The sequence below is a fragment of the Rhipicephalus microplus genome, chromosome 4 (genome assembly GCF_043290135.1).
Source record: "Rhipicephalus microplus isolate Deutch F79 chromosome 4, USDA_Rmic, whole genome shotgun sequence".
Lineage (NCBI taxonomy): Eukaryota > Metazoa > Arthropoda > Arachnida > Ixodida > Ixodidae > Rhipicephalus > Rhipicephalus microplus.
The window spans coordinates 80,185,152-80,208,863 of NC_134703.1; the positions used below are offsets into that span (position 1 = coordinate 80,185,152).

Sequence of the window (23,712 nt, forward strand, 5' to 3'; positions counted from 1 at the left end):
CCTCTCCTTACGAAACTTTGCGCCACTGTATATATATACGAGTGGCGCCTCCCGTGGCGGAACGCCGTACCACGTTCCGCTCGGGAATTAATGAGCGCCGGCCGACGGGCTGTCTGGTGGTGGTGGTGGTGGTAAAAAACATTTATTTCAGAAAAAGTCTACTAGAGAGTGCCGACGTGGCCCATCGGCGTGCTAGAGTGGCAAGACCCTATTCCGGGACGCCAGTGGAGCTGGAAGCTGCCCAAGCGCGCTCCACCAAGGAGCGTTGTGCAGCCAAGGTAGAGCAGCCGAGCAGGTGCTCCTCCCAAGCCTCTCTAGTTGGGATAGAAAAAGGGGATGAGAAAGGGACGGGATTAACTGGGCACGATGCTACGACGTGATATGTGTCGGCGAGGACATGACAGGTCGAGCAGGTGCCATTGATTTCCGGCAAAAAGTGCCTGGCGACCGCCGGACTGATAAAGGTGTTTGTCTGCAGGCGGCGTAGCAGTCGTTCGTCCGCTTTCTCCAAACCGCGTGCGGGGTCCGGGTAGAGGCGGCGCGAAGCCCGGTAATAAGCCAAAATTTCGCGAAAGCGCGTCAGGTTGGTATTGCCAGATTCCGTCTCGGGACATGGAGGGGCAACGGCCCGGACAGGAGAAGCGCGGGCAGCGGCATTTGCCGCCTCGTTGCCGGGCAGGCCCGAGTGGCCTGGGGTCCAGACTATACGAATGGGATGAGGGTTAAAGCGCCAAGAGGCTGCCTGTAGTAGGCTAGCCGCCAGCGGGGCAATGGAACGGGCTGTCTGATGCGCGCCCCGCCTAATTGCGTGCAGCCGGTGCGGAAGTTCGGTGCTGACCGTACTCGTACGACCTGTCTGAAACTGTGCGAACGGAGTGACAGCCGTATACAGCGCCGAAATTACTGCGGAAGTCGCCGTTTCTCGGCTGTTCATAGTTTGGCTTGACTGCACCGCATGTAGTTTTTGTTGTGCTGTCGGACTTATTCGCACATGTTGCCAAATTTTTGTGACTCTATTTCGCCATGTTGTCGTCTCTACAGTGAGTTTACGAGAGCTGCACAATCGGTCGCAGCGTTATTCTTCTTTTTATATAAGCACGCTTTATTGGTCAATGCTGGTCAGCTGCAGAAACGACCGAACTCGTCGGCACGTCTGTGCTCTCTCGCTCTTTGAATCTTGTCCTGCCCCGTCGACCAGTGTATATAGAAACATTTCTCCGGAGCCCTTCTTTTCCATTTTTATTAAAGACGATAGTCTTTCTTCGGGACCTTTGACGGGAAAATTTTGGTCTGTCTGTCTGTCTGTCTGTCTGTCTGTCTGTCTGTCTGTCTGTCTGTCTGTCTGTCTGTCTGTCTCTCTGTCTGTCTGTACGTTTGTCTGTTTGTCCGCCCTAACGATACCTCAAACGGCACCAAACGGCCAACCCCATCCGCAGCGCCCACCAATATTAATATTGCTCAAGGTTTAGCGATCACAGCTGTGCGATTGTCAATTAAAAAGCAATTATTGCGCATATCTGAGGCGCCACAACAATGCTTCGATGTTTTGTATGTCTGCCTTTATACTAGAAGAGGCACACACAAGTAACTGTAATGATTGTAGCGTTTATTGCGCTGCGCTGACAGTGCAACGTGATGCTCAGAAAGGTGTTTCCAACTTTTAGATGCGGAGCATCTTATACTCGCGCCTTGTAGTGCGCCGTCCGCGCCGTCCGCACCGCTTCTCGAACATTCGACAGCTGACGCGCGCGCATGCGCCGTCGCGCCGTCGCCCACTCTTCCACCATCTGTGCATCCCTTCCTCCTCTACACACCGCGCGCGCTTCACTCCTCCACCATCTGTGCACCCTTCCTCCTCTACACACCGCGTTCGACATCTACAATTCTCCTGATTCTCCAGTGGACGCGCATGTGGCGTCGCGCTTCGAGAACATTCAACAGCTGACAGTGCATGCGCCGTCGTGCTGTATATATACTCAAGGTCGGCGCTCGCTCGCTCAGTTGCCGCTCGTCCGTTGGTTTGTACGGCGCGTCGACGTCCAAGGTCGCGGTGAAATGAATTCCAACGAATCCACAAACACAATGATCGACGTCCCTTCGACCAGCGCCGATCGGCCTCTTTCTGTGCAGTGCTATTACAGCAGCGCCCACATCTCTCCACAGCCCACAAGGCAGTGAAAGCCCTCTTGTGTTTTTTTTTTTTTGAGCACGACGGGTTTGTGTGAACGCCTCTTGACTTCTACACGCTGCAGTGAATTTACTGTCTGTCCCTCCCTTTTTCTTTTCCATCTCTTCCATCTTTCTCGTTTTTGTTGTCCCCTTCCCTAATCCCCCAGTGTAGGGTGGCGAACCGGATGTCTTTGTAGTTAACCTCCCTACATTCTCCCTTTTACTGCTTTTTTTTCCCTTTCTACGGCGCAAAGCGCTTATATTGTAAACCGAACGAAACGAGCAGCGTACTTTTCCGATAAACGACTCGGCGCAGGCGCTGCCTCCGAGGTTCCGGAGAACGTCATCCTTTTGGAGAACGAGAGGAATGAGGGATATGATCGTGGGCGTTGCTTGTCGGCCACTTAACGATGCTAGCCGGCGCTTCCGACGAAATGTGGCAGTGGCAGCTGCACGTTGTGTTCTGGGAAAATCTCGTTTTCTCGTTAGTCCTCCTCGCTGCACGCAACTATTGCGCGGAGGCAGATCTCGCTTCTGAATGGCTGCGCAACAAAACCCGCTTTGGAATCGTCAGTTATTTCTTTGTCTTCATCTCGGACGATGTCGTGAGCTTCAATGAAATGACGATTACGAGCCCGCCCGTCCCTTTGGCATTACATTGCGCGTATCTCGTGTGAGCGCCGCCTCGTTTACCGGCGTTACACGGCTTGTTAATGATGATAGCGCTGCGGCCTTTAAAAGTTCTCCCGGTGCCCCATCCTCGTCGAGAGGCGTCCGATTAGTATCGCTCCGGCTCTTCGAAAATCCTTCTTGCAGGCATGCCCGCGCGCTACGGGAAGTTACGCCGCTGCTTTATTTAATTTTTTTATTCATTTTATCTCGTTTGGAGGTTGATGAGGTGGAGGAAGGTGGCTCAGTGCTCTGTTGAGCCGTGACGACCTTTCGAGATAAGTCCCACGCACCCCAAATGCTGGTTGTCCTTTTATTTTAACTCGAGTGTTTTCCTGCCCGCAGTCACTGTCCTTCTCTCTGTCCACCATATTTTTTTCCGAGCTTTTCCTGTGTCAAATAAAGCAGAAGTCGTTGTGCTATATAATAAAAACGCGGACCAAGATAAAATACACAAAAATACAAAAGCCCTTTCGGCTCCCTACATGAGAGCATTGTTTTCAATCTTGTTGTATTGCACTATGTTTGTCCCCGACAAGACGCGATTCTGTCGGACTCTTCACTATAGAAAGCAGAAGTCACCTTTCATTTTTGTTGCGATAGCAGTTGAAAGGGTCTTCAATCTGGGTGCGTCAGTTTCTGCCCGTCCGTTCATCGCATTCTGTTATGACAGCCTGCGGCTGTCGCAGTAATTTCAAATAGGGGAATAAGTTGCTGTCGATTTTTTCTTTTTAATGCGATATCACTTCACTACGGCGAGCTGCAACACGTTGCACGCATCTCTTAGATGAAAGTAATCGGTCGATCAGTGGTCAAACGCGTTGGCGGTGTGCACATTGATGCGGTGTCTAAAATGAGGGAATGCAAGGAACTAATCTTCCGATGCACGCGCAAGGCATTTTGAATAGCCTCGGACACTTTTGAAGGTTTTACTTCTTACCAAATAATTTTCAGCGGAACGGGTGTATCGGATGAATAAAATCGAGCGAATGGTAGAGAAGGAAAGGTAGGAAGGTTAAGCAGCGCAGGATAATCGCGGTTTCTTACGCTACACGAGGGAGAAGGATGGGGAGATTGAAAGGAAGAGAGGAAGGATGAAGAATCATCGTGAACTGGTGTGTGCCACATAGAATGGGCGAAATCCCACTAGTCACCATCGGTTCACCAAAACTGAACACGGCAACAGATGGTTGGCAAACAGTCAGTCAAGAACTTTAATATATGGTCCTGAGGAGTTTAAGCCACCAGGGTGCCCACGTGGGACATCCTAGCAGCCGCTACCGTAGGCGACGCCCGAGTCGGGGCTGGAACGTGGTGGCGTTCCGCCAGTTCTTGGGCCCTCTGGACTGCCTTAAGTTGGTTTCGGAGATTGGGGCTCCTGAGTGCCTCCTCCCAGTCGGACTCACTGGTGAGAGGTCCCTGAGGTAACGCGGGACATTGCCAGAGCATGTGCGCGAGTGAACAGTACACTTCTGTGCAATCTGGGCACTGTGAATTTATGTCTGAGTTATAATGGCTGAGTCGGCCCCGTGATGGGTACGACTCAGAATTGGCAAACACCAATTAAGATTTCTATACTCTATACGTGACTTGCTATTTATAATAGCATTAATAAACCGTCGGGATTGAGAAGTGAACACTGTGGCCGCACGTGTAAGCTTCGCCGGAGCCTCTGTATACGGAATACTTCAGCGGCGTGCACGACGAGAGAAAAACAGCAGCCGCGAGAAGAGTCCGGAGCGACGAAAGCCTTGAATGATGACGCGCCAGTATATATAGGGGAAGTGCGAACGCTCGCTTTCAGCGCGAGTTTTGTCTCGAAGTGTGGCAGCTTGGGCTAGTTGGTATGGCATGACAATAGTTATGGCGCGAGAACAAAACGACAACACAGAGACAAGAAGGACACGAAATCGCTCGTGTCTTTCGTGTCCTTCTTGTCTCTGTGTCGTCGTTTTATTCTCGCGCTATAACTATCGTCGTTTTGTCTCGAGTTTGGCCATCGGGGTCGTGTTTGTGGCTGTCTATTGTTTAACGTGAACCCATCGACACTGAGAAGCAGCTAAAAAAAAACCTAGCATCAACCAGGTTTCACCTCAAATCGTACAGCTCGACTGTATCAAGTTTTGCGTGACTTATCACAAGCTACGTCATTTTTTTTTTATTTTTTCGAGACCTGATTATTGGGGACAGTTACCTTTACCTGATTTTTGTTTGCGGCATTCTCTCAACTTCGGTTGTAAACTGGGCTATGAGAGAGAGAGAGAAAATTTAATGCGGAAAGGCAGGGAGGTTAACCAGAAAACATATCCGGTTTGCTACCCTGCACTGGGGAAGGGGTAAGGGGAGACAAAAAAAAAGGGGGAAAGGGAGGAAGAGAAGCACAAACACACACACACACACTCGCACACAGTAGTGTCACAATCGTTCAACGAGGCGGGTCGCTCGCAGAAACTTCATCAGCGCCTTCGTTGCTTTCTGGCGTGAAGCTCGATCTTTCCGACATTCCAAGATTGACTGCTCAGAAAATGGCTGGTCGTCGAGGCGAGCAAACACTGCTGAGAGGGACTGTCGCTGAGAGCTGTACTGGGGGCACTGACATAAAATATGTTCAATTGTTTCGTCATTGTCGCAATGGTCGCATGTAGCGCTGTCTCTCATTCCGATGCGGCAGGTAAAAGCGTTCGTGAAAGACACCCCAAGCCACATACGGCAGAGAAGGGTCGTCTCGGATCGGGGTAGGCCAGATGGAATAGTAAGTCGTAGGTATGGGTCCAGGCGGTGAAGACGGGTGTGGAGAAAACCGGGCGTATTCCGCATAGACCTTGCGACATCCTGCGCAAGCGTATTAATCTTTGCTGCTGCGTCGCTTCTTGATAGTGGAATAGGTTCCATCACTCCATTTTCGTGAGCATTCTTAGCTGCATTGTCGGCATGTTCGTTACCGATGATGCCGCAATGGCCTGGTAACCACTGAAAAGATATGTCATGTCCTTCGTCTTTTAGGTGATGGTACAGTTGTCGTATTTCGAGCGCCAATTGGTCTTGAGGTCCACGACGTAGAGCATTTTGTAGACATTGGAGAGCTGGCTTCGAATCAGTAAAAATGCTCCATTTTTGTGGTGTCTCTTGGTCAATCCTGCGGAGTGCGCTGCGGAGTGCCGCGAGCTCCACGGCTGTCGATGTCGTCTTGTGTGACGTTCTGAACTGGATGGTTTCGGCTCTTGCTGGGAAGATCACAGCTCCTGCAGATCCTCCAACAGTTGTCGAGCCATCCGTGTAAAGTTTGACATGATCTTTGTATTCTTCGTGTAGCATGAGTAGAATCATCTGCTTTAAAGCTGGCGCCGAGAGCTCCGCCTTCTTGCGAATCCCCGGCACTGTCAAGCGCAGTTTTGGTCGGTCCAAGCACCAAGGAGGTGTTAGTATCCGTTCCGGAGGCGTGTAGACTGTTGGAAGGCACTCACGGAAAGTCAATACTCTCTTACAGAAGGAGGCACTCGGTCGATCTTCTGGAAGCGAAGCTAGGTGGTGGGCAGGGGCGCGAGCAAGGTGTCTAATATGAGCTCTAAGCACCTCCAAAGTAATGTGCACTGTGGCCGGATGATCTTTGGCGATTGCGATGGTTTCCGCTGTTGATGTACAGCGTGGTAATCCAAGACAAACTCTGAGTGCCTGGCCCTGGGCGTTTTCTATTGTGCGTATATTGCTTTTGCAAGCGTTCGTCAGAACCGGCAAGCTATACCGCAGGTACCCCAGAAACAGCGTTTTGTACAAATGCAACATCGCGTGCACTGATGTGCCCCACGTTTTGCCTCCGAGGAACTTGAAAAGTTGTGCGATGGCCGTTAGGCGCTTCTTTAGAGTGGCCACATGGGGACTCCAGCAGAGATTTCGATCGATCGTGACCCCCAAAAACCTGTGGGTCCTGGCGTAGCAGACACTGTGTCCATCGATGGCGATGGGATATGACGTCATTGCCTTCCGCGTGAACGCGACCAGCGCCGATTTCTCAGGAGAAATCTCGAGGCCTTGTTCTCTAAGGTACGCCGATATTGAATTCGCTGCTTTCTGGAGTCTCGCACGTACCTGAGGACGTGTTACACCTGATGTCCAGGCACAAATATCATCTGCATAGAGAGATATCTGCACGGAATCTGGTATGCGTTCAACGAGACCGATCAGAACCAGGTTGAACAGTGTGGGGCTCAATACACCACCTTGAGGAACACCACGGTGTGTATAATGTTCAGAAGTCGGCCCATCATCAGTTTGCATAAACAATGATCTCATATGTAGGTAGCATTGGATCCAGCGGTACACTCGCCCACCCAAACCAACTGACTCGAGGGCGTCAAGTATGGCTTCGTGAGAAACATTGTCATATGCTCCTTTGACATCTAAAAATAGTGCGACAGATAACCGTCTGCTCTTTTCTGGTGTTGTACGTAGGTCACCAGGTCAATGACATTGTCAATGGAGCTCCGAAGACGACGAAAACCGGCCATGGCGTCTGGATATATTCTATGGCGTTCTAGGAACCACTCGAGTCTGGCAAGGATCATTCGCTCCATCAGCTTCCCTACGCAACTAGCCAGCGCTATTGGGCGGTATGATGTCAGCTCTAGAGGCGATTTTCCAGGTTTGAGAAGTGCAACCAACCGGCTTGTTTTCCACTCTCTGGGGACCGTTCCATCTCTCCAAGACTCATTGAATACTTCCAGCAAAGCACTTCGTGCTCGATCACCGAGATTGCATAATAGGCGGTATGATATGCCATCCGGCCCAGGCGATGACGATCGATTGCATGAAGCAAGAGCCACATTCAGTTCTTCCATTGAAAAAGGCAGGTCCAGGTGCGGGTCCAGTGAATGTGGTGTGTAATCAGCAGTAAGGGCTTCTGTGCAATTTGGCGGGCCCGCAATCTTCCTACAAAAGTCTTCCGCTACCTCGATATCCCTTCTATTTTGGAAAAGGGCCAAGGCTTTAAACGGAAAACGTTGTTGGGGAAATATGCGTAGGCCTCGCACGGTTCGCCATATTTGAGAAAGCGGTTTGCGAGGGTCTAGACTCGCGCAAAATTTCGCCCACCGTTGAAACTCCAGTTTGTCTATACGACGCTGGATCTTCTTTTGCATGCGCCTGGCCATCCGTAGATCTTGAATGGATTTTGTGCGTCGATATCTACGCTCCGCACGCCGACGAATCGCACGGAGTCGCTCTAACTCCATGTCCGTTTCTGAGGGCCTTGAAGAATATGCCAGCGTGCGCATCGCACTCTGCGCTGCTTGTTTGATCGCTTGCTCAATGCCAGAGGTTAAGCCTTTTTCACAAGCGTGTTCAATGTTGGTTGTGAATGCTGAAAGATCGATCCTCCGTACGGTTTTCGGCGGGTGGTTGCTAGCAAAGCCTTCGATGGTGAGATAACTGGGGATGTGATCGCTACCATGTGTCTCGATGTCTAAAAACCACTTAACGCTTGTGGCGAAGCGACGTGACACGAACGTCAAGTCCAAACAGCTGCTGTACGTTAATCCTCGCAGAAATGTAGGGCTCCCATCATTAAGTAGAGACAGTTCATGAGTCGATACAAATGAAGCCAGCCTCCGGCCCGTGGTATTGACTTTTGAACTTCCCCAGATTGGGTGGTGGGCGTTGAAGTCCCCTATAATTATCCACGGATCCGGGACGCTCGAAAGAATGTCATCCAGTCTTTGGCAATCAAAACGGGCTGATGGAGATAAGTAGACACCTATTAATGTGAAGGTGAGGGTTTTCTGCTTCACAGTCAGGCAAATATATTGGTTCTCATCATGAGGCGACACAGGTTGAATGATGTAGGTAAGCTCCCGGCGAATATACACAATGACCTTGCTGCTTTCGTTTCGGGTTTTGGACGGGATTGATTCGTAGCCGGATAGCCTGATCGGGTTTGATAATTTCGGTTCGCATATTACGATGATTGGGAAACGGTTAGAAAACACGTACTGACGAAAATCGGAAATCCGTGATCTAAGTCCTCTTGCGTTCCACTGGATGACTGATGCTTCTCTGACGTCTTTGCGGAACGATTGTTGATCTCCTGCCATGACTCTACGCGAGGGAGGCGAGGACTGGGCTCAGCGCGTCCAACACCTGTAACCCGCTTCGAGCGGTTGGAGTTCCCAGGCTTCTTAGTATGTCTGCCATGACAGCGACGAGGGATCGTAACATCGGGATGATCTGTCGATCGACCCTTGACACATCCTCAACGGAAGTAGACTCGGTGGAAGGTGTAGGGCGGCGAGGCCTCGCAGGAGGCTCCTTTGCCGGCTGCGTACGCGGAAGCGTAGGCCACTCATCCGCAGCTGTGAGTTTCTCCACTTCATTTCGCTTCGTGCTTACTACTTCACTCGTGCTCGGAGGAAATGGGTTATGCGCAACACTCTGTCCTACACGCCTCCGTCGGCGACTACGTCGCCGCCGTACCCTTTCAGCAGCCTCTCTGTGGGTTGAATTGTCCCTAACCATTTGTTTGATAATGGCGATTTCCTTCTTAATCCGAGGGCATTCCTTGGATGCAGCATCATGCGGACCATCACAGTTTCTGCACTTCAGACTTGTTGCCCGACATGCGTCTGCAGTGTGCGGCTCAGCGCATCGGGGGCATGCTGTGGTGTTTGTACATACACTCTTGATGTGACCAATTTTCATGCAGTTGTGGCACTGGAGTGGTTTAGGGACAAATGGTCGAACAGGATGTCGGAAGTGTCCCACTTTGACATGCGACGGAATGGAATCTCCTTTGAACATTATCTTTACACATCGGGTGTTTCCGAGGCGAAGTACATTCGCGATGAGAACTCCTTCGTTCGCTGGTTTTATGAGAGTTGGGAGGTCCGAATTTGCTATGGCCAAATCAATGTCGTAGATTACTCCCGCCGTGCAGGCACCGTCCATTGGAATAACCGGTCGAACTTTGATGCCTCCCAAATCTGATACTCTGCGAAGCTTGTCTATGGCGCTGGCAGTCATTGTGTCCACAGCTAGAATATTCTTCCGCGTGTTCACCCGGATATCCTTAATGTCGTTTGGTGCTACCCCCTCAAAGTACATAGAGAGAGCTTGCCTGTTTACTGCTCGAAGGCTGATGGTGGAGTCCTCGGGCATGAAGAGGATGGTGTGCGGCCAGCATTCTCCTTTTGACTGAGACGTTAATGTCCCTGCTGGTGAAGACGACTTGATACTTCTTCTTTTGGCCTTCCTGCTTCTCACGGTCTCGAAGTCGTCATCCGACGAGTCGTCGCCAGTGGCCGAGTACAGTTCCGTGTCCTCGCTGGTGCTCGAACAGGTGCTTCGTTTCCGCGACGAGCTTGCCAAAGGTGGTCTATGGTCGGACAGAGCCGCAGAAGGCTCCACGTCCACAGCCATGATGCAGTGACTATCACCGTTGGCCTCACTGGTTCTGGGCCAGGCGCGCTGATTTACCGAGGAGCTCGCCATAGCAGACCTCTGGCTGGGCGGACCAGTGGATGACTCCGCGTCCGTCGCCTTGGGGCAGGGAGCAGCGTCTCCCGTAAAAAGCGAAAAACTTGATAACAATGCTCGGAGCCGAAAGCAGAAGCGTTCTATGAACAACTGGGCTATAAAATATATAGAAAGCTTTGGAGCCGATACACGCCCTTTTTTGCAAAACACCGTGGTCGTTCTAAATGACATTGAGTGCCTTCAAGGTTGACGTCAGTGAGAGTCGACGATTTCGGTGGCCAGCTCTGTGGGTCGAACGCTCTCTGGTCATTAATCTGAGTACAGGGCGTTCAGGACAGTTCCTGGAACTCTATAGGTACGAGAACTCTGACAGTTTGACTAGACAACAAGTATGCGTACATGCAGAGTTGACGGTGCTAATTTATGGCCTAATTTTCGTTCCCGAACCCCCCACTGCGACACTTTTGACGCAATTATCAGCGTGGTACCTATAACTCAGACCCAGTTTGCTGTAACACGCACGTGTCGAGCGAATATTCCAGGACAGGACGGTTGTTTCGCGTGAATTATGGAAATGCGAAGCGCGTGCGAGTTTCTTTCGGGCGCCACAATGAAAAATCTTGGGATGCATAATTCATACAGAGCTCGCCTTGCGCGCCGAGTCGGGCAAGCACTCCGCCTCCCTTTCTTTACCGAGGATCTGACTGAAGTGGATATTGTGACGCGCGCCGCACAATCGTGGCGTGGCGTGGTCCGGACTTATACACCCGTCAGGTTTATCATCTCTGGTGTCTGACTTCCCTTATTTGGTCCCCCTCTCCCTCCCCCCCCCACTTTTTTTTTGCGTTCATCGCAATGATCGGCCTGTCGTGCTCATAGTTTACGAGAGGCCTGAATTAGTGTACAGAATATAGTCACCCTGAGTTTTTGGTTTTCACTTCCACGTTCCTTTTCCGTGGAAGCCTGTCTTTTCACGGCGTCGGCTTCCTAACAAGCCTTCGTCGCGAATTTTATTGTCATCGTTTCCACGCGTCATTGACGCTATAGGCCCCTTGCTGTTTAAATCGACGTGTGATCATAGTACTCCGTTAGGACCTGTTCTTTCTTTTCGCTTACCTTCTGATTCTTCATTCGTATTTATTTATTTATTTATTTATTTATTTATTTATTTATTTATTTATTTATTTATTTATTTATTTATTTAGTGTTTTCTTTCTATTGAAGCACGTTCATCGTCAGCTGCTGGTTCACGTCCAGTCTGACCCGCCTGCAAGCTGTGAGCAAGTGTTCTTGCGTGACGTTCGTCAAGGGGAGAGGTCGTGGGGAGCGTTTCGAACGTGTTTTCGTTGGCCCCGTCGCTGGGTGCCAGAGCATTCAGTTCTCGCTGCGAATTGGCTGCCTTGTATGTACACGTACCCAGTTTGCCGCCCCGCGCCCAGTGAAATGAGCACCCCGACTTCAGATGACGCGTTATTGAAAACGTGTCAGAAGTAGATACATCGTACGAGCGGCGCTTCCGGCTTCACGACTCCGCTTCCCTCATATTTGAGTGCCGAAATAAGTAAGCTTCAGTTGGAACTGTGTGATGCCTGCTGCTGTTTGCATGTGCTCAGTGTAAGTGTCTGCACACAGGAAGCGGAGCTGATACGTGCGGCAAGCGCTGGGTGTAGTGATGATTAGTGCAGGATCTGAAATCGGTAGGCGTAACTCGGGGATGCTTCTAGCGGTTTGAGAGAGATAGAGGGGTAATATAGTGTGGAAAGCTGGACGGGTTGGTTTGGGAACATATCTGGAAACATTTTGGTGCGCACACAAGAGACGAAAAACGAAAGGCGAGACGACAAATGGGTGCGAACTCACAACTCAGTTTATGGAAGGAAGTACACGAAATGTATATCTCAGGGTAGCTCAAAACCGCATGTGCATAAGAGTATAAAACAAGCAAGTACATAAAAAAACAGAAACACATTAAAACGCGACATGACAGCAATTTTTACATAAGTGGTATCCACAACGTGCAATGAAAAGTCAAGAATGGCTACAAAAAAAGTAACTCTTTGTCAGTTAGTACAATCGATGGGCTGCTTACGCATTTATCAGTGCACCGTCTGATGTGATAGGCTTCTTCTGTTTCCCTAGTTAGCTTGTCTTTGTGATAAAACAAAATGCTTGTCCTCTCGCCTTTCGTTTTTATGTTATTGTGTGCGCGCCGAAATGTTTCCAATTATATGCAGTGGTAAGTTTCTGCATGCAAGAAGTGAAGCAGAGGTGTTCAACAATTGCTGGAGGAACTGACGATGCGCACCAAACGGGAACTAAATCTACATTTCTAATATTTGAGCTGAGAGGTTTGTTGTAAGCATATTATGATGAAAATATTTATTTTTCTTAACATTATTATCACATAAATATTCTGGCCACGTGATCTAGTGCATATGTAAGCGACACGCGCGCGATGGGTCAGAGTCTACGTGATATTCGGCAAAGTCCATTCCCACAGGCGGAATGCGAAGATTGCAAGGTGTCTTGGGAGGTGTCGTTGCTGTTTTATTACTATTTTTTGCACCTACTGTGGCGGGTGTGGTAGTTGTAGTGCTTCACCCAGGTCGCCCGATCGAATCCCGGCCGCGTTTCGACGGAGCTGAAGCGCACCGCGCGCTATTATTTAGGGGCACGCTAAAGAACACCATTCCCATTAACGCTTAGCGCAATGGGGTTGCGCAAGAACCCTGGAAGGTGCGTTCCCGAATTCCTTGGTTCAAAGGTTTTACACTCTTCATAAGGGACCTCCACGAAGTGTCCCTCGTACTAATGTTGTGGTTTTGGAGCGTGAAGCACAAACAAATAAGTTATCAATAATTTTTTAGAGCCTGTGGGCAGCCGATTTCGTCACTCTGTTCCCATTCTCGACGCAGGAGGACATGTCCTCGCTGGCGGTGCGGCTCCTGCCTCGACTGGCCGCGGTGGCCGTGTGCCTGCTGTTCTGCTACGGCATCCTGTACCGGAACATGAATAGCGGCCGGCACCGGCCCGACATGTCCTGGCTGCTGGCGCAGCAGAACCTGCGGCTACTCGTGCCCAACGACTCGCTGCTGGCGTCGCCGCGCGCTCCGTGTCCCCGCTTCCTGCTGATCGTCGTCTGCTCGGCCGTCGCCAATGGCGCCGCACGGCGCGCCCTTCGCGACACCTGGCTGCGCGATGCCGCGTCTCCCGCTGTGCGCGCCTTCTTCCTGCTCGGCCGCACGGCCAACGCCTCGCTGCAGGAGCAGGTGCGCGCCGAAAGTGAGGCGTTTGGAGACATCATCCAGGTGAGAACGGCTGGCCCGTTGAAATTTGTAGTCGAAGAGTTTGCCTGGTCAGGGAACACGATGATGAAGTCGCGGCCGCTGACCAATTCGTGGTGAAGAAACTCTACGGGTTCCATGAGTGTGATTAAGGAATTGGTGCGCGTCGCGGAACGAGTCTCATATGTATTTCACTTTGACTTGATAACGGGCCGCAACTTCATTATACCCTTCGATATTCCTTCGAAAACTGTTAAATAGTCTCTTGTGTCATCTTGTAATGACTTCACCGCAATGCATGGCGTTATGCGGGGAACCATTGTGTATTGTGGAAAAGGGAATTTACGAAGAGCAGGAGGAACTTTATACTGAATGGAAATATTTTGAGTTTAGTCAGTTCGTGGACAGGCTGGCTACCCTGTGCTGTGGTATAGGATTAATGAGAACAAAAGATTAAACGAACAGGTACTACTAAAATAGGAGGAAAACGCAAAACAAGAGACACTGGCTTATTTAATGCCACATTTTCTGAATAATAATCGAGAAATCGCCAATATGATCCAAGACAACTGTTCAACATACAGCCTACGGAAAAAGTTAAAGATTACCTCTTGCTTAGCTCCTAATCTTCTCTTTATATTGTGCATTTGCTGTCTTTTGATTTTTTCCTATTTTGTTCTATACTGTTTTGTAACATTGATCATCATCAGGGCTTGTATAAACATTTTCATGTCACGCATCATTAGTGTGTACCGAAGGTAACTATTCTACCTATTGTGTTTTGATCGCCTGTGCGCCTGTTCTTTTTTTGTTTTGTTTTTTTGCCTTTTCTTGTTACCTGTATTTGCGCATGTACCGCGGCTTTCCACCCCTGAGCAATGTATGGGTAGGGGGGCCTTTGTCAGGCAGTTGCATCTGCCTTTAGCCCCTTCATCCCAGACCATGACTGTCTGAATAAACTTCAAAAAAAAAAAGCTGCATGCTACGAACGAATGTGGCACAGCATGTGACACTCCTCAAAGTCTATATTAAAATTCAGGCATCTGCAAGAAGCACGATAATGCGTTCAGACTCCTTTTGCAAGGCGGGCGGCTGTTGACCAGCGCCCGAAAATTGTTTGCGTGAAGTCTACCTTAAGTGGCTGGAAGTCTTTTCCTGGGTGCACTGAAATTGAGACCATACACTACTAAATGAATGTTATTCCAAAGTATCAAGTCGAAAAAAGACTTGTTAACCTATTATTCCAGCAAGCATGGAACTTCTTAAGTAGGTTTTTTTAGACATCCAGAAGTGATCGGGCAAGGCAACTCTTTCTTGGTCTTTTCTTATTATTGCCTCTCGGTGAATTTTCTTCGGCGTCCGTCATGTCTCCTATATATATATATATGTATATATATATATATGTATATATATATATATATATATATATATATATATATATATATATATATATATATATATATATAGTGGGAGTAATAATTCAATGGGCCAGTTAGTCTTCGTGAAGGTATGGGATATGGCACAACGGGAGCGTTGTCAACAAGGATAAATATATTTATTTCCCAACAGTTTCGGGAGGGGACCTCCCTTCATCAGGGGATGAGTGATACTCGAAACTGTTGGGAAATAAATATATTTATCCTTGTTGACAACGCTCCCGTTGTGCCATATATATATATATATATATATATATATATATATATATATATATATATATATATATATACACGTGCGCACACATATAAAATGGACACAAATTAAAATAAATGAGGAGAAAATCCCACAGTACCCGTCCGCGGATTCCAACCAGCGACCTCTCGCTCCGCAACGTGCTGCATTAGACAACTCAACCACGTGCCATGCACGCGCCGCCGCATGAAAGCACTAGAGTGTTTTTCATCACGCGACGTTCCTATATTTTCTTTCAGCACTTGAAACACTCTCAAAGTAGTGGCCCTGCCTGTACTAACTCGTGATGTCCAGCGAAAGAAAGGAAAGAACATGAAGCACACCTCGTGCCACGAGGCACCGCGTGGCAGGAGGCACTGAGGAATCAGTTCACGCAGCGCAGTTTAAAAGAAAAAAGGAATGCCAAGGAGCCACGGATTCTGGTTTGTCAACACTTGAAGCGCGTTACTAAAACACAGATAGGCTTACGAAAGGTCTGACAGTTGTTACTTCAGGGTTGCCCTTTAGATGTGCGTTTTAGGGGCGAAGCTCTTTACGCCGTTGGTCGTATGTCCTGTGTCGTCGTAGTCGTCGTAGTAGCCAGTTGCATTGCATTGCATGTCAATCAAAATGGCGTCACGGCATACTATGGAGTGAATGATGATGAGCGGGGCGAAGTGTCTGTAGCCTGCCCGTGCGTCCGTTAGTCCGTCTGTCCATCCGCTTCGCCCCACTCGTCATCATTCACCTCGTAGATATGTTGCGATTTTTTTTCTCTCGAGCGTCCTTGTTTGTGATTTAGCGGTGAGCTGCAAGTATCTAGCTGCTTGTCGTTCTTTGTGTGCCATTCCTTTTTATTGTTATTGCATTCATTGCTTCGCCCTAGGGACGAAACTGTGACTTCTTTTTTTTTGCCCGAACTACTATTGGCCGTGGCTTGGATCTTCAAAGTACCACCCATTCTGGCTTCATCCTTTGAAGCTTCCATTATTATCAGAAATCTGTCATTGCAATGTAATGCAGCGTGATTTGCTAGCTCTGAATGGGGGCTTTCCCTAGCAAAGGCATACTCATTTTGCATCGGAATGGCTGACATGTCTGCACGCGGCCGTTGCGATACCGAAGAGAATAACGAAGATATGCTGCCCATTTGTGCTCGTTAGGACACTCAGCGATTCCCGCTGCGGATGTTACTGAACCCACTGCACTCGATACAGTTTTTGTAGCCAAAAGCTTTAACCACGGCCACGGACATCAATGGCGCAGAGAGCAGCGAAGTTGTAGCTAGTGTAGTTTCAGTCAGCACGTCTCTGTGACGAATTCAAGTCTATAGATGGGCTCAATTTGTGTGATAGTATAAAATTGATGTGTCACATGAGGCTTGGATTTGCGCAAGTGCACGATAGCTTCTCCCTATATTTTTCTTGTGCCTCTCTTCTCGCCTCATTATACATTTCTCTCAGTGCAGCGGAGCAAACAGGACGTGCTTTTGGTTAACCTCTCTGCGTTTCCTTGCTTGTCTCTCCATTTGTTTCTTGGTCTTTCTCTTTAACGCAGTGGAGTCTGTGAGTGGAATCTCTGCCTTTCCCACCTTTCGGTTTAGTTCATAGACCAATATGAAACTATAGGTTTTATTCTGTAACTGTAGGTACGCACGCCTGCGTATGATAAGGTAGCCCCGATACAAGTATTACTCTATCGACTGTGAACACGTGTACATTCAATCAAGAAAAAAAATTCTTAAGTCAAGATCAATCCAAAATATTCAGGTTTCTTCCTGGAACTACGAGTATATCTTAGGCTGGCACAACACTGTCGACATTACTGCTATATGTACTTGTTCGTTTCAGTGTCGAATCTATCACGCGTAGACAGCTTCGCTAACAGCCTGCCAAATACACTCTGTTTGCCTGCAGGCCGACTTCATGGACACCTACAATAACCTGACGGTCAAGTCGGTAGTGCTGCTCAAGTGGGTCGACAAGAACTGCCCGCGCTCTCGCTACGTCCTCAAGACGGACGACGACATGTACGTGAACGTGCAGAACCTGGTTAACTTGCTGCGCACCAAGGGCAGCCGCCGGATGCTCTTGGGGTGCCTGATCAAGGGCGCGACCCCGGTTCGCGACTGGACCTCCAAGTGGTACGTGCCGCCTTTCGTGTACACGCACCACACGTACCCAGACTACCTGTCCGGCACCGGCTACGTCATGTCCGGTGACGTGGTGGGCCCGCTGTACCGGGCGGCGCTTGACACCCCCTTCTTCTTTATGGAGGACATCTTCGTCACCGGCATGGTCGCCCAGAAGCTGGGCCTCAAGCCAGCCAACTCAAACGGCTTCAAGTTCTACAAGCGCAAGAACGATCCGTGCCAGTTTCGCCGTCTCATCACGGCGCACTTGATGACGCCCACTGAATTGCGTGCCATGTGGACCAAGGTGCAGGACACGACCATCAAGTGCTCCTGATGGTGACCGAAGGGTGCTCCCCGTCGTGGGGCGGCCCCTGTGAAATCGCGACTACCGACGCCGCCGTCGCGAAGGCGGCAACCGCGCTGAACAGCCCGTCTGCTGTGCGAGAGATCAAAAAAGTCCCGCAGCCAGGTTGTGAGCGGAGAAAACGTCGACAACTCCGCCAGCACTGCTCCCGTCAGTCATCGACCCGTGCTGAACACCGCGCAGGGTTCACGCCTATCGAGCCGTGTTTGTTATCCAACGGCTGGCGGTTATCCGTAAGTTAGGTTCCTTGGAAAGCGTAAGTCAACCGACAGACCCTAGTTCGTCAGCGTAAGAACGCAACTATCTCATAGCATAATCCTCCGAAGTCCAGTGGCCCACGGTGTACACATTGTTTCATCTATTCGCGGAGGTAATAATATTGTTAGGCGAGAAGTTGAGGCGCCTACCGTGCCATCATTTATAGCAGTCGCGTTTTGTTTGTGTTGGCTTTCTAGTAGGTTATTTATTGGGTACATATTGGATCGCGTGTGTATACCTTTGATTTTTATAGGTTACAAAATAGGCGTTATTGCAAATTCAGGCCATATTGAACAAAGTTGCGATTGGCTGTCGTCGATGCATTTTATTAAGAAGGAATGTGGCTGCCGTGTGTCACAAGGGTTGTCCGCGCTGCGCCCTTCCTCAAGGGCAAATACGGACAGCAGCAGTCAGTGATTGTGACGAATGATGTACTCGCTGGTCATCTTTTTTTTTTTTTCTGCTCTCTTTAGTTGATAATGTGCAGAGTGCGAAGGGCTCGTGCGCGCCCTTGTTTTTGGCTGCATGGTGATGTCTCCTTATTATTGACGAATAGTGATGATATTGCCGATGTGATATAACGAATCTAGTGGTACACATACAGACACCGAATGGCGCTTACAAACTCATGAAAGCGAGGACCCGACCAGTTGGTGCTTTTTAGCAGTGATGTCATAATGCATGCTTTTGTGGAGAGCAGACCGTTCTCTCTATGGAAGTGTATGAAGATATGAGTCACACTTTTTTCTTTCGTTGCGTACAGTGCAGTTCACTGTTAAAAGAAACCACGTAAACGTGGAACGTGTGCCATGTTTGTCCCTTGGCAAGTAGTACATGGAATGCAGTCAAACCTCGATATGAGAAATACGAATATAACGTACTATCGACTATACTGAATTGAGGAATAGTCTCTCCATTGATAGAGTGTTACAAGTTTTGGTTCATAACGAATATTTGGATATAACGAATCCATTTTTCAATCGTATGCGAGTTTTTTGTAATGCGGTTTGTCTTACACTGACTCTGAAATAGATGACCTATGTGTGATTGCAGTGAATTCACAGAGAGTCAGCGCTTCAAATTGGAACACCAGCAAAGGTGAGCACTACGGCGGTAAACTGAACGGGTAACTGCAGTGTAATGTATAAAGTATTTGTAAACCGGGTGATAAAAAGACCTTGTAGCGCTCATGAAGACAGGCAGTGCTAACAGCTACTGTATACTCCATCACGATAGTTAAAATTAATGAACTCAAAGGAAAGTACGCTCGTGCATAGCTGAGTGCAGATTCAGTCACTCTCGTGGAAAAGAACGAAAACGTTCAGTTTACACAGCATTGCGATGTGCCGTTAAAACGGCCGTTTGAGAGGAATAATATATTCGAGCTTAGTAGCAACACTTCTTTCAATGTTGAGCCATCACCCTGAATAACTTGGTAACCAACTATGCCTTGATTCAGTTATTACATCAAAAAGGTGCCTACAGAAACAAACGTGAGTGTGCTGCATACAGCTACACTCTACTACAGCCACTGCCCTCCCATGAAACAGTTTACACAGATGCTACACCTAATGACACAATTTCATTTTTACTGTGTTAATCCGAAGCCCTGCAAAGATTTTTCAACGTGGTCAGAAAATATTGCTGATCGATTATCGAGGCTCGTGAAAATACGCGAGCCAAACAATATAGTGCAGCAATCGGCTTGGAATGTATACCATTAATTCTCAAAATTGGCTAGAAATCGTTCCCTCTTTCTTTCTACAAATGATGTCATATGTCCAAATGACCGCGTCGTATACCCAAAGTCCACGGCCATTGTCTGATTTGAACATAGTGAGCTGCATAGTTTCAGTGCCTGCCACGTGTGTGCGCGCAATCGCACTGAAATTAAGCCGTGCTTTCGAATAAAAAAAAAGTAGGCCACGATATCCCATCTCTTCCCGCTTAGCTTCGAGTGAGCTTGTCACGCCGAGAGAAAAGAGAGAGCAATTACAGCTTGCAATGAATCTCCCCACCTGCGCTCGCACATGGCGGGTGCTAAAAAATTTTTGCGGTGATAGATTCGCGAGGCAATAAAATGCTCTAACTAAGCCGTTGGATGGTTACTTCAGAAAGTGTTGCAGCGCACCTTGAAGGCGGCCGAATTTCGTCTTTCAAATGCGCGTTTACGTCACTCGTTTTATAAATAAAATGCGAATCTCCCGAACAATGGGCATCGGCACTCAGCCGAAGATGACGTTTTGGTCAGAAGTGGCAGTTTTTTTTTATTATTTTACAATACGACTATAGCATTTATGTTAGCAGAGGGGAAGTTGAAAAAAAAAACAAGTAAGAACAGTCAAATGACTGAACTCTCTTATCTCTCACCGAAGTGAATGACATGCCTAATGTGGCTTCGTGGCTTGAGATTACATGCACTCACGGAACCTACAATATACGCTCTTAGTTTGACGATCAAAGGCCGCAGCAAGCGTTAGAAGAACGCGCTACTTTCGGCCATAGAAAAATACATAGATCTGTATCCTTTCTCATTCTAAGATGGCGTCTGTCCGTATTTATTGACCGCACTCTATTTATAACTTCCTTCGTGGGACGAAGCGAACTCTGTTGCATCGGAGCGCCTTCGAAACCCACTGACTCATCGCATAATACATGCAAGTGCCATGACTGGAAAATGCCCTTTGTGATCTAACTCGCGAAGTCATTGTGGGAAGCTGGTTAATGAGCGAGTGTGCAGAATGATTTGTTCGGTGCACTTTAATAATTTTTCCTGAATTATTTTTTGCTTTCGCATAATTGTTGCTCTAAAGCGCTTCGAGTGGGATGGTGTGCGTCTGTGATGAAGGGCAGAAAACTAAATGTTGCTTATAAAGCTTAACGATGCAGTCATGTCTTCTTTATTTTCTTCCTAATAGATGGCATCACTACCTCTTCTTTTTTTTTCTCTCGCTGCGTCGCAACCACATGGGCCTCGCGTGTTGGTCTGAGTTGTTTTTAGGTTGTGCACACGATCAAGTCCTGGTTTGTATAGTATGCCCACAGTATGCATTTCAGCGCGTCACGAATACTATATAGTAGAAATGTTATCTCTGTCACACAAAGAGCACCACCACGAAATGTTTGTACGTTGTTACGATAAAGCTAGAAGATTTTATATATACGAATGAAAACTGGGCCCCGCAGTTTCTTTTTTCGTGTCGGCTTTTCATTTGCACGCACTTGGGGCATACACAGAGCTGTGTGCATCAAGCCGTGTCATGTGACAAGATTTGTACTGCCTTTTCATGTGTATATGCAGGTAAGTATATATATGTGTGTGTGTATATATATACATATATATATATATATATATATATATATATAGCAGATGATTATTAGCGATGTAACTCACTAGCCGGATTGCCGTTGGTTAGATTCAAAAAGTCGCCACAACTGAAGCGAAATGTAGCCAAAGTGGGCGTGCTAATTCCTTTTAGTGCCATATTTGTAGTCGAATCGGACACGAAAAGTGATTTGTATAAGTCTGTTAGCATTAGACTGTATATAATATCAATTTGAAAGAGCAAAAGTGGAGTATGACAAGCTACATAGTTTACCCTCTTGGTCTCCAAGCTTCGCGTAAGTTAGAAAAAAAAATCAATAAATTATCATTCTTTCAGAGCCCCTGCATACAGTGGGTATAGGAGAGAGTTATTGCAAAAAAACACAGGGGTTCGAAGTTTCCGGAGTCCTCCACTACAGCGTCTCTCATAATCATATGGTGGTTTTGGGACGTTAAACCCCAGATATCAATCATCAATCGATCATCAGTGTTATTGTAAAAGTAATTTTTGGTCAACAACTCGGCTGGAACATAAGGTGCTGAAGCAGTTTTTTTTAATCTTTCTGAAGCCGTCTACTGAACTAAGTAAAAGTTTTGTGGGGCCTAACGTGATGAGATGCTCTCATAACGCACGAACACAGTAGGCACGGTCGAAGAAAACCAAATAACACATTTATTGAACTACCTTTACATCGATAATATTTACGGCCGTATCAAGTGGACAGTGATTACACTCCTGTGCCAAGTGGGTCAAAGTACGCCAAATCATATGTACAGCGCCATTCTGATAATGTGAACGAAAACTGCGCCAAAGTCGGATGTGGAAGCGTCCCAACGTTACTAGATTACCTCAGTTTGCAAACTCCGCCGGGATGCGGCGGCGAAACGCGGCCCCCTTCGTTTCCCGCTCTCTAGGTGGCGCTTCCGACGCCATTTGACCGATCGCCGCATCGTAACGGAGCCTTCGCGCAATGTTAAACGGAATTTACGCGGTTAATTTGGTGTAATTGGAGTTATTTCCCGAGAGGGTGAGCGAAGGTTATTACGAGTGTGCAAGTAAATCACCAGTTGAGCCGCTAAGGCGATGCCACACGGCAGAGACGTGAGCACGATGCCCGAATCTTGCGGGACTTCTGTTCATACAGCTCTTTTGCGTTCCTGTTCTTTAAAATTCGATTGCCTATGTAAAAAAAAACCATTGACAGTGGGCCACAGCATTAAGTCTAAATGCTAGAGGGCTATGCACTTCGATTCAGGTGCACGTTAGAGAAACCCCAGGTGGTTAAAATTTCCAAAGCCCTTCACTACGACGTGCCTCATAATCATATCGTGGTTTTGGCCCGTAGAACCTTCGATATGATTGTACGATGAGCCACGCACTACAGCCATCTAATGACGCCGGATATGTTAAAGTGTAAAGCCCAGAAAAATGCGCCGCACGGCATCTTCATTAAGAGCCCACTTACCACGCGGAATGAGAACTACGTCACCATGAACGTGGTGCACGTAGTCCTTCGCAATATCTTCCTCTCGAAAGTGAAGGTCACAAACAGCGCAAGAGCTTGTCAGTTCCTTATCCGATCTCGGTATAGCCCGTCGTCACAGTTGAAGGCGCACCTCGTCAGCGGGAGGCTTGAAAAAATGTCTCTTTTCGGCCGCGGATTTCGTCGAATCGTACCCGTCACAAAGCAGCGAGGCATGTTTTCTCACATTCAAGAACCGTCACATGACACATGTGAGCTGTGTAGCTCACAGGGAAAGCGATGACTGAGTTGAAGAGATTAAAAAACACCCGGCACCATGCAGATCACGCCAACGCTGACAGCGTCGGTGCCACGCCGGGCACCACGTTGATCGCTACCGTAGTAAGTTGCAGCCAGAGCACACACTACGCGAGTTCCGTCGAAATAAATCTTGCTGGGACTCAGTGACAGCGATGACTACGAAGCACACTTGAAAGCAACAAAGCAGCACCCGGCATAAGAACACAACTGCAGTAACTCCGCCGGCGTGGGTCCGGGCACCGCCGAGAGGGGGTGCGCTTGCGGCTTTTTGACCGGTACAGGGAAGGGTGACACTCGCGGCGCCGCAGTTTGCAAACTGAAAAAAAGTATCTAGTAACGTTGGAAGCGTCCATCACCAGTAATAGCCGCCAGGCGCGTGAAAACATGTGCAGCTTGTTTTTCGGGGTCTCGAGAGTCACAAACACGTACAGTGGTGAGCACTGTTAGGGTGAACACGCGAGCGCGTGGCCGACGTAGGGTGCCTTGATGCCCGCGCGCTCCGCTGAGGGTGAGGACAGCCGCGTCGTCTGCTACGACGGCCGCCATTACGGCTCCTGCCGTAGTGGGGCAGCATGCGAAGCGCATTACCGCTT

General features: G+C 48.5%; 1 protein-coding gene across 2 annotated transcripts in view; it reads left to right on the top strand.

The window, feature by feature from the left end:
• LOC119172139 (beta-1,3-galactosyltransferase 1) overlaps nt 1-21,183 on the top strand; it is a 104,711-nt gene extending 83,528 nt beyond the window's left edge. For both annotated transcript variants that reach the window (XM_037423153.2, XM_075893045.1), the window contains exons 2-3: nt 13,218-13,610; nt 17,171-21,183. In XM_037423153.2, coding sequence (XP_037279050.2) covers nt 13,218-13,610; nt 17,171-17,722 — 945 coding nt within the window. In that variant the 3' untranslated portion in view covers nt 17,723-21,183. The remainder of the gene's footprint in view (nt 1-13,217; nt 13,611-17,170) is intronic.
• The last annotated feature ends 2,529 nt before the right edge of the window (nt 21,184-23,712 follow it).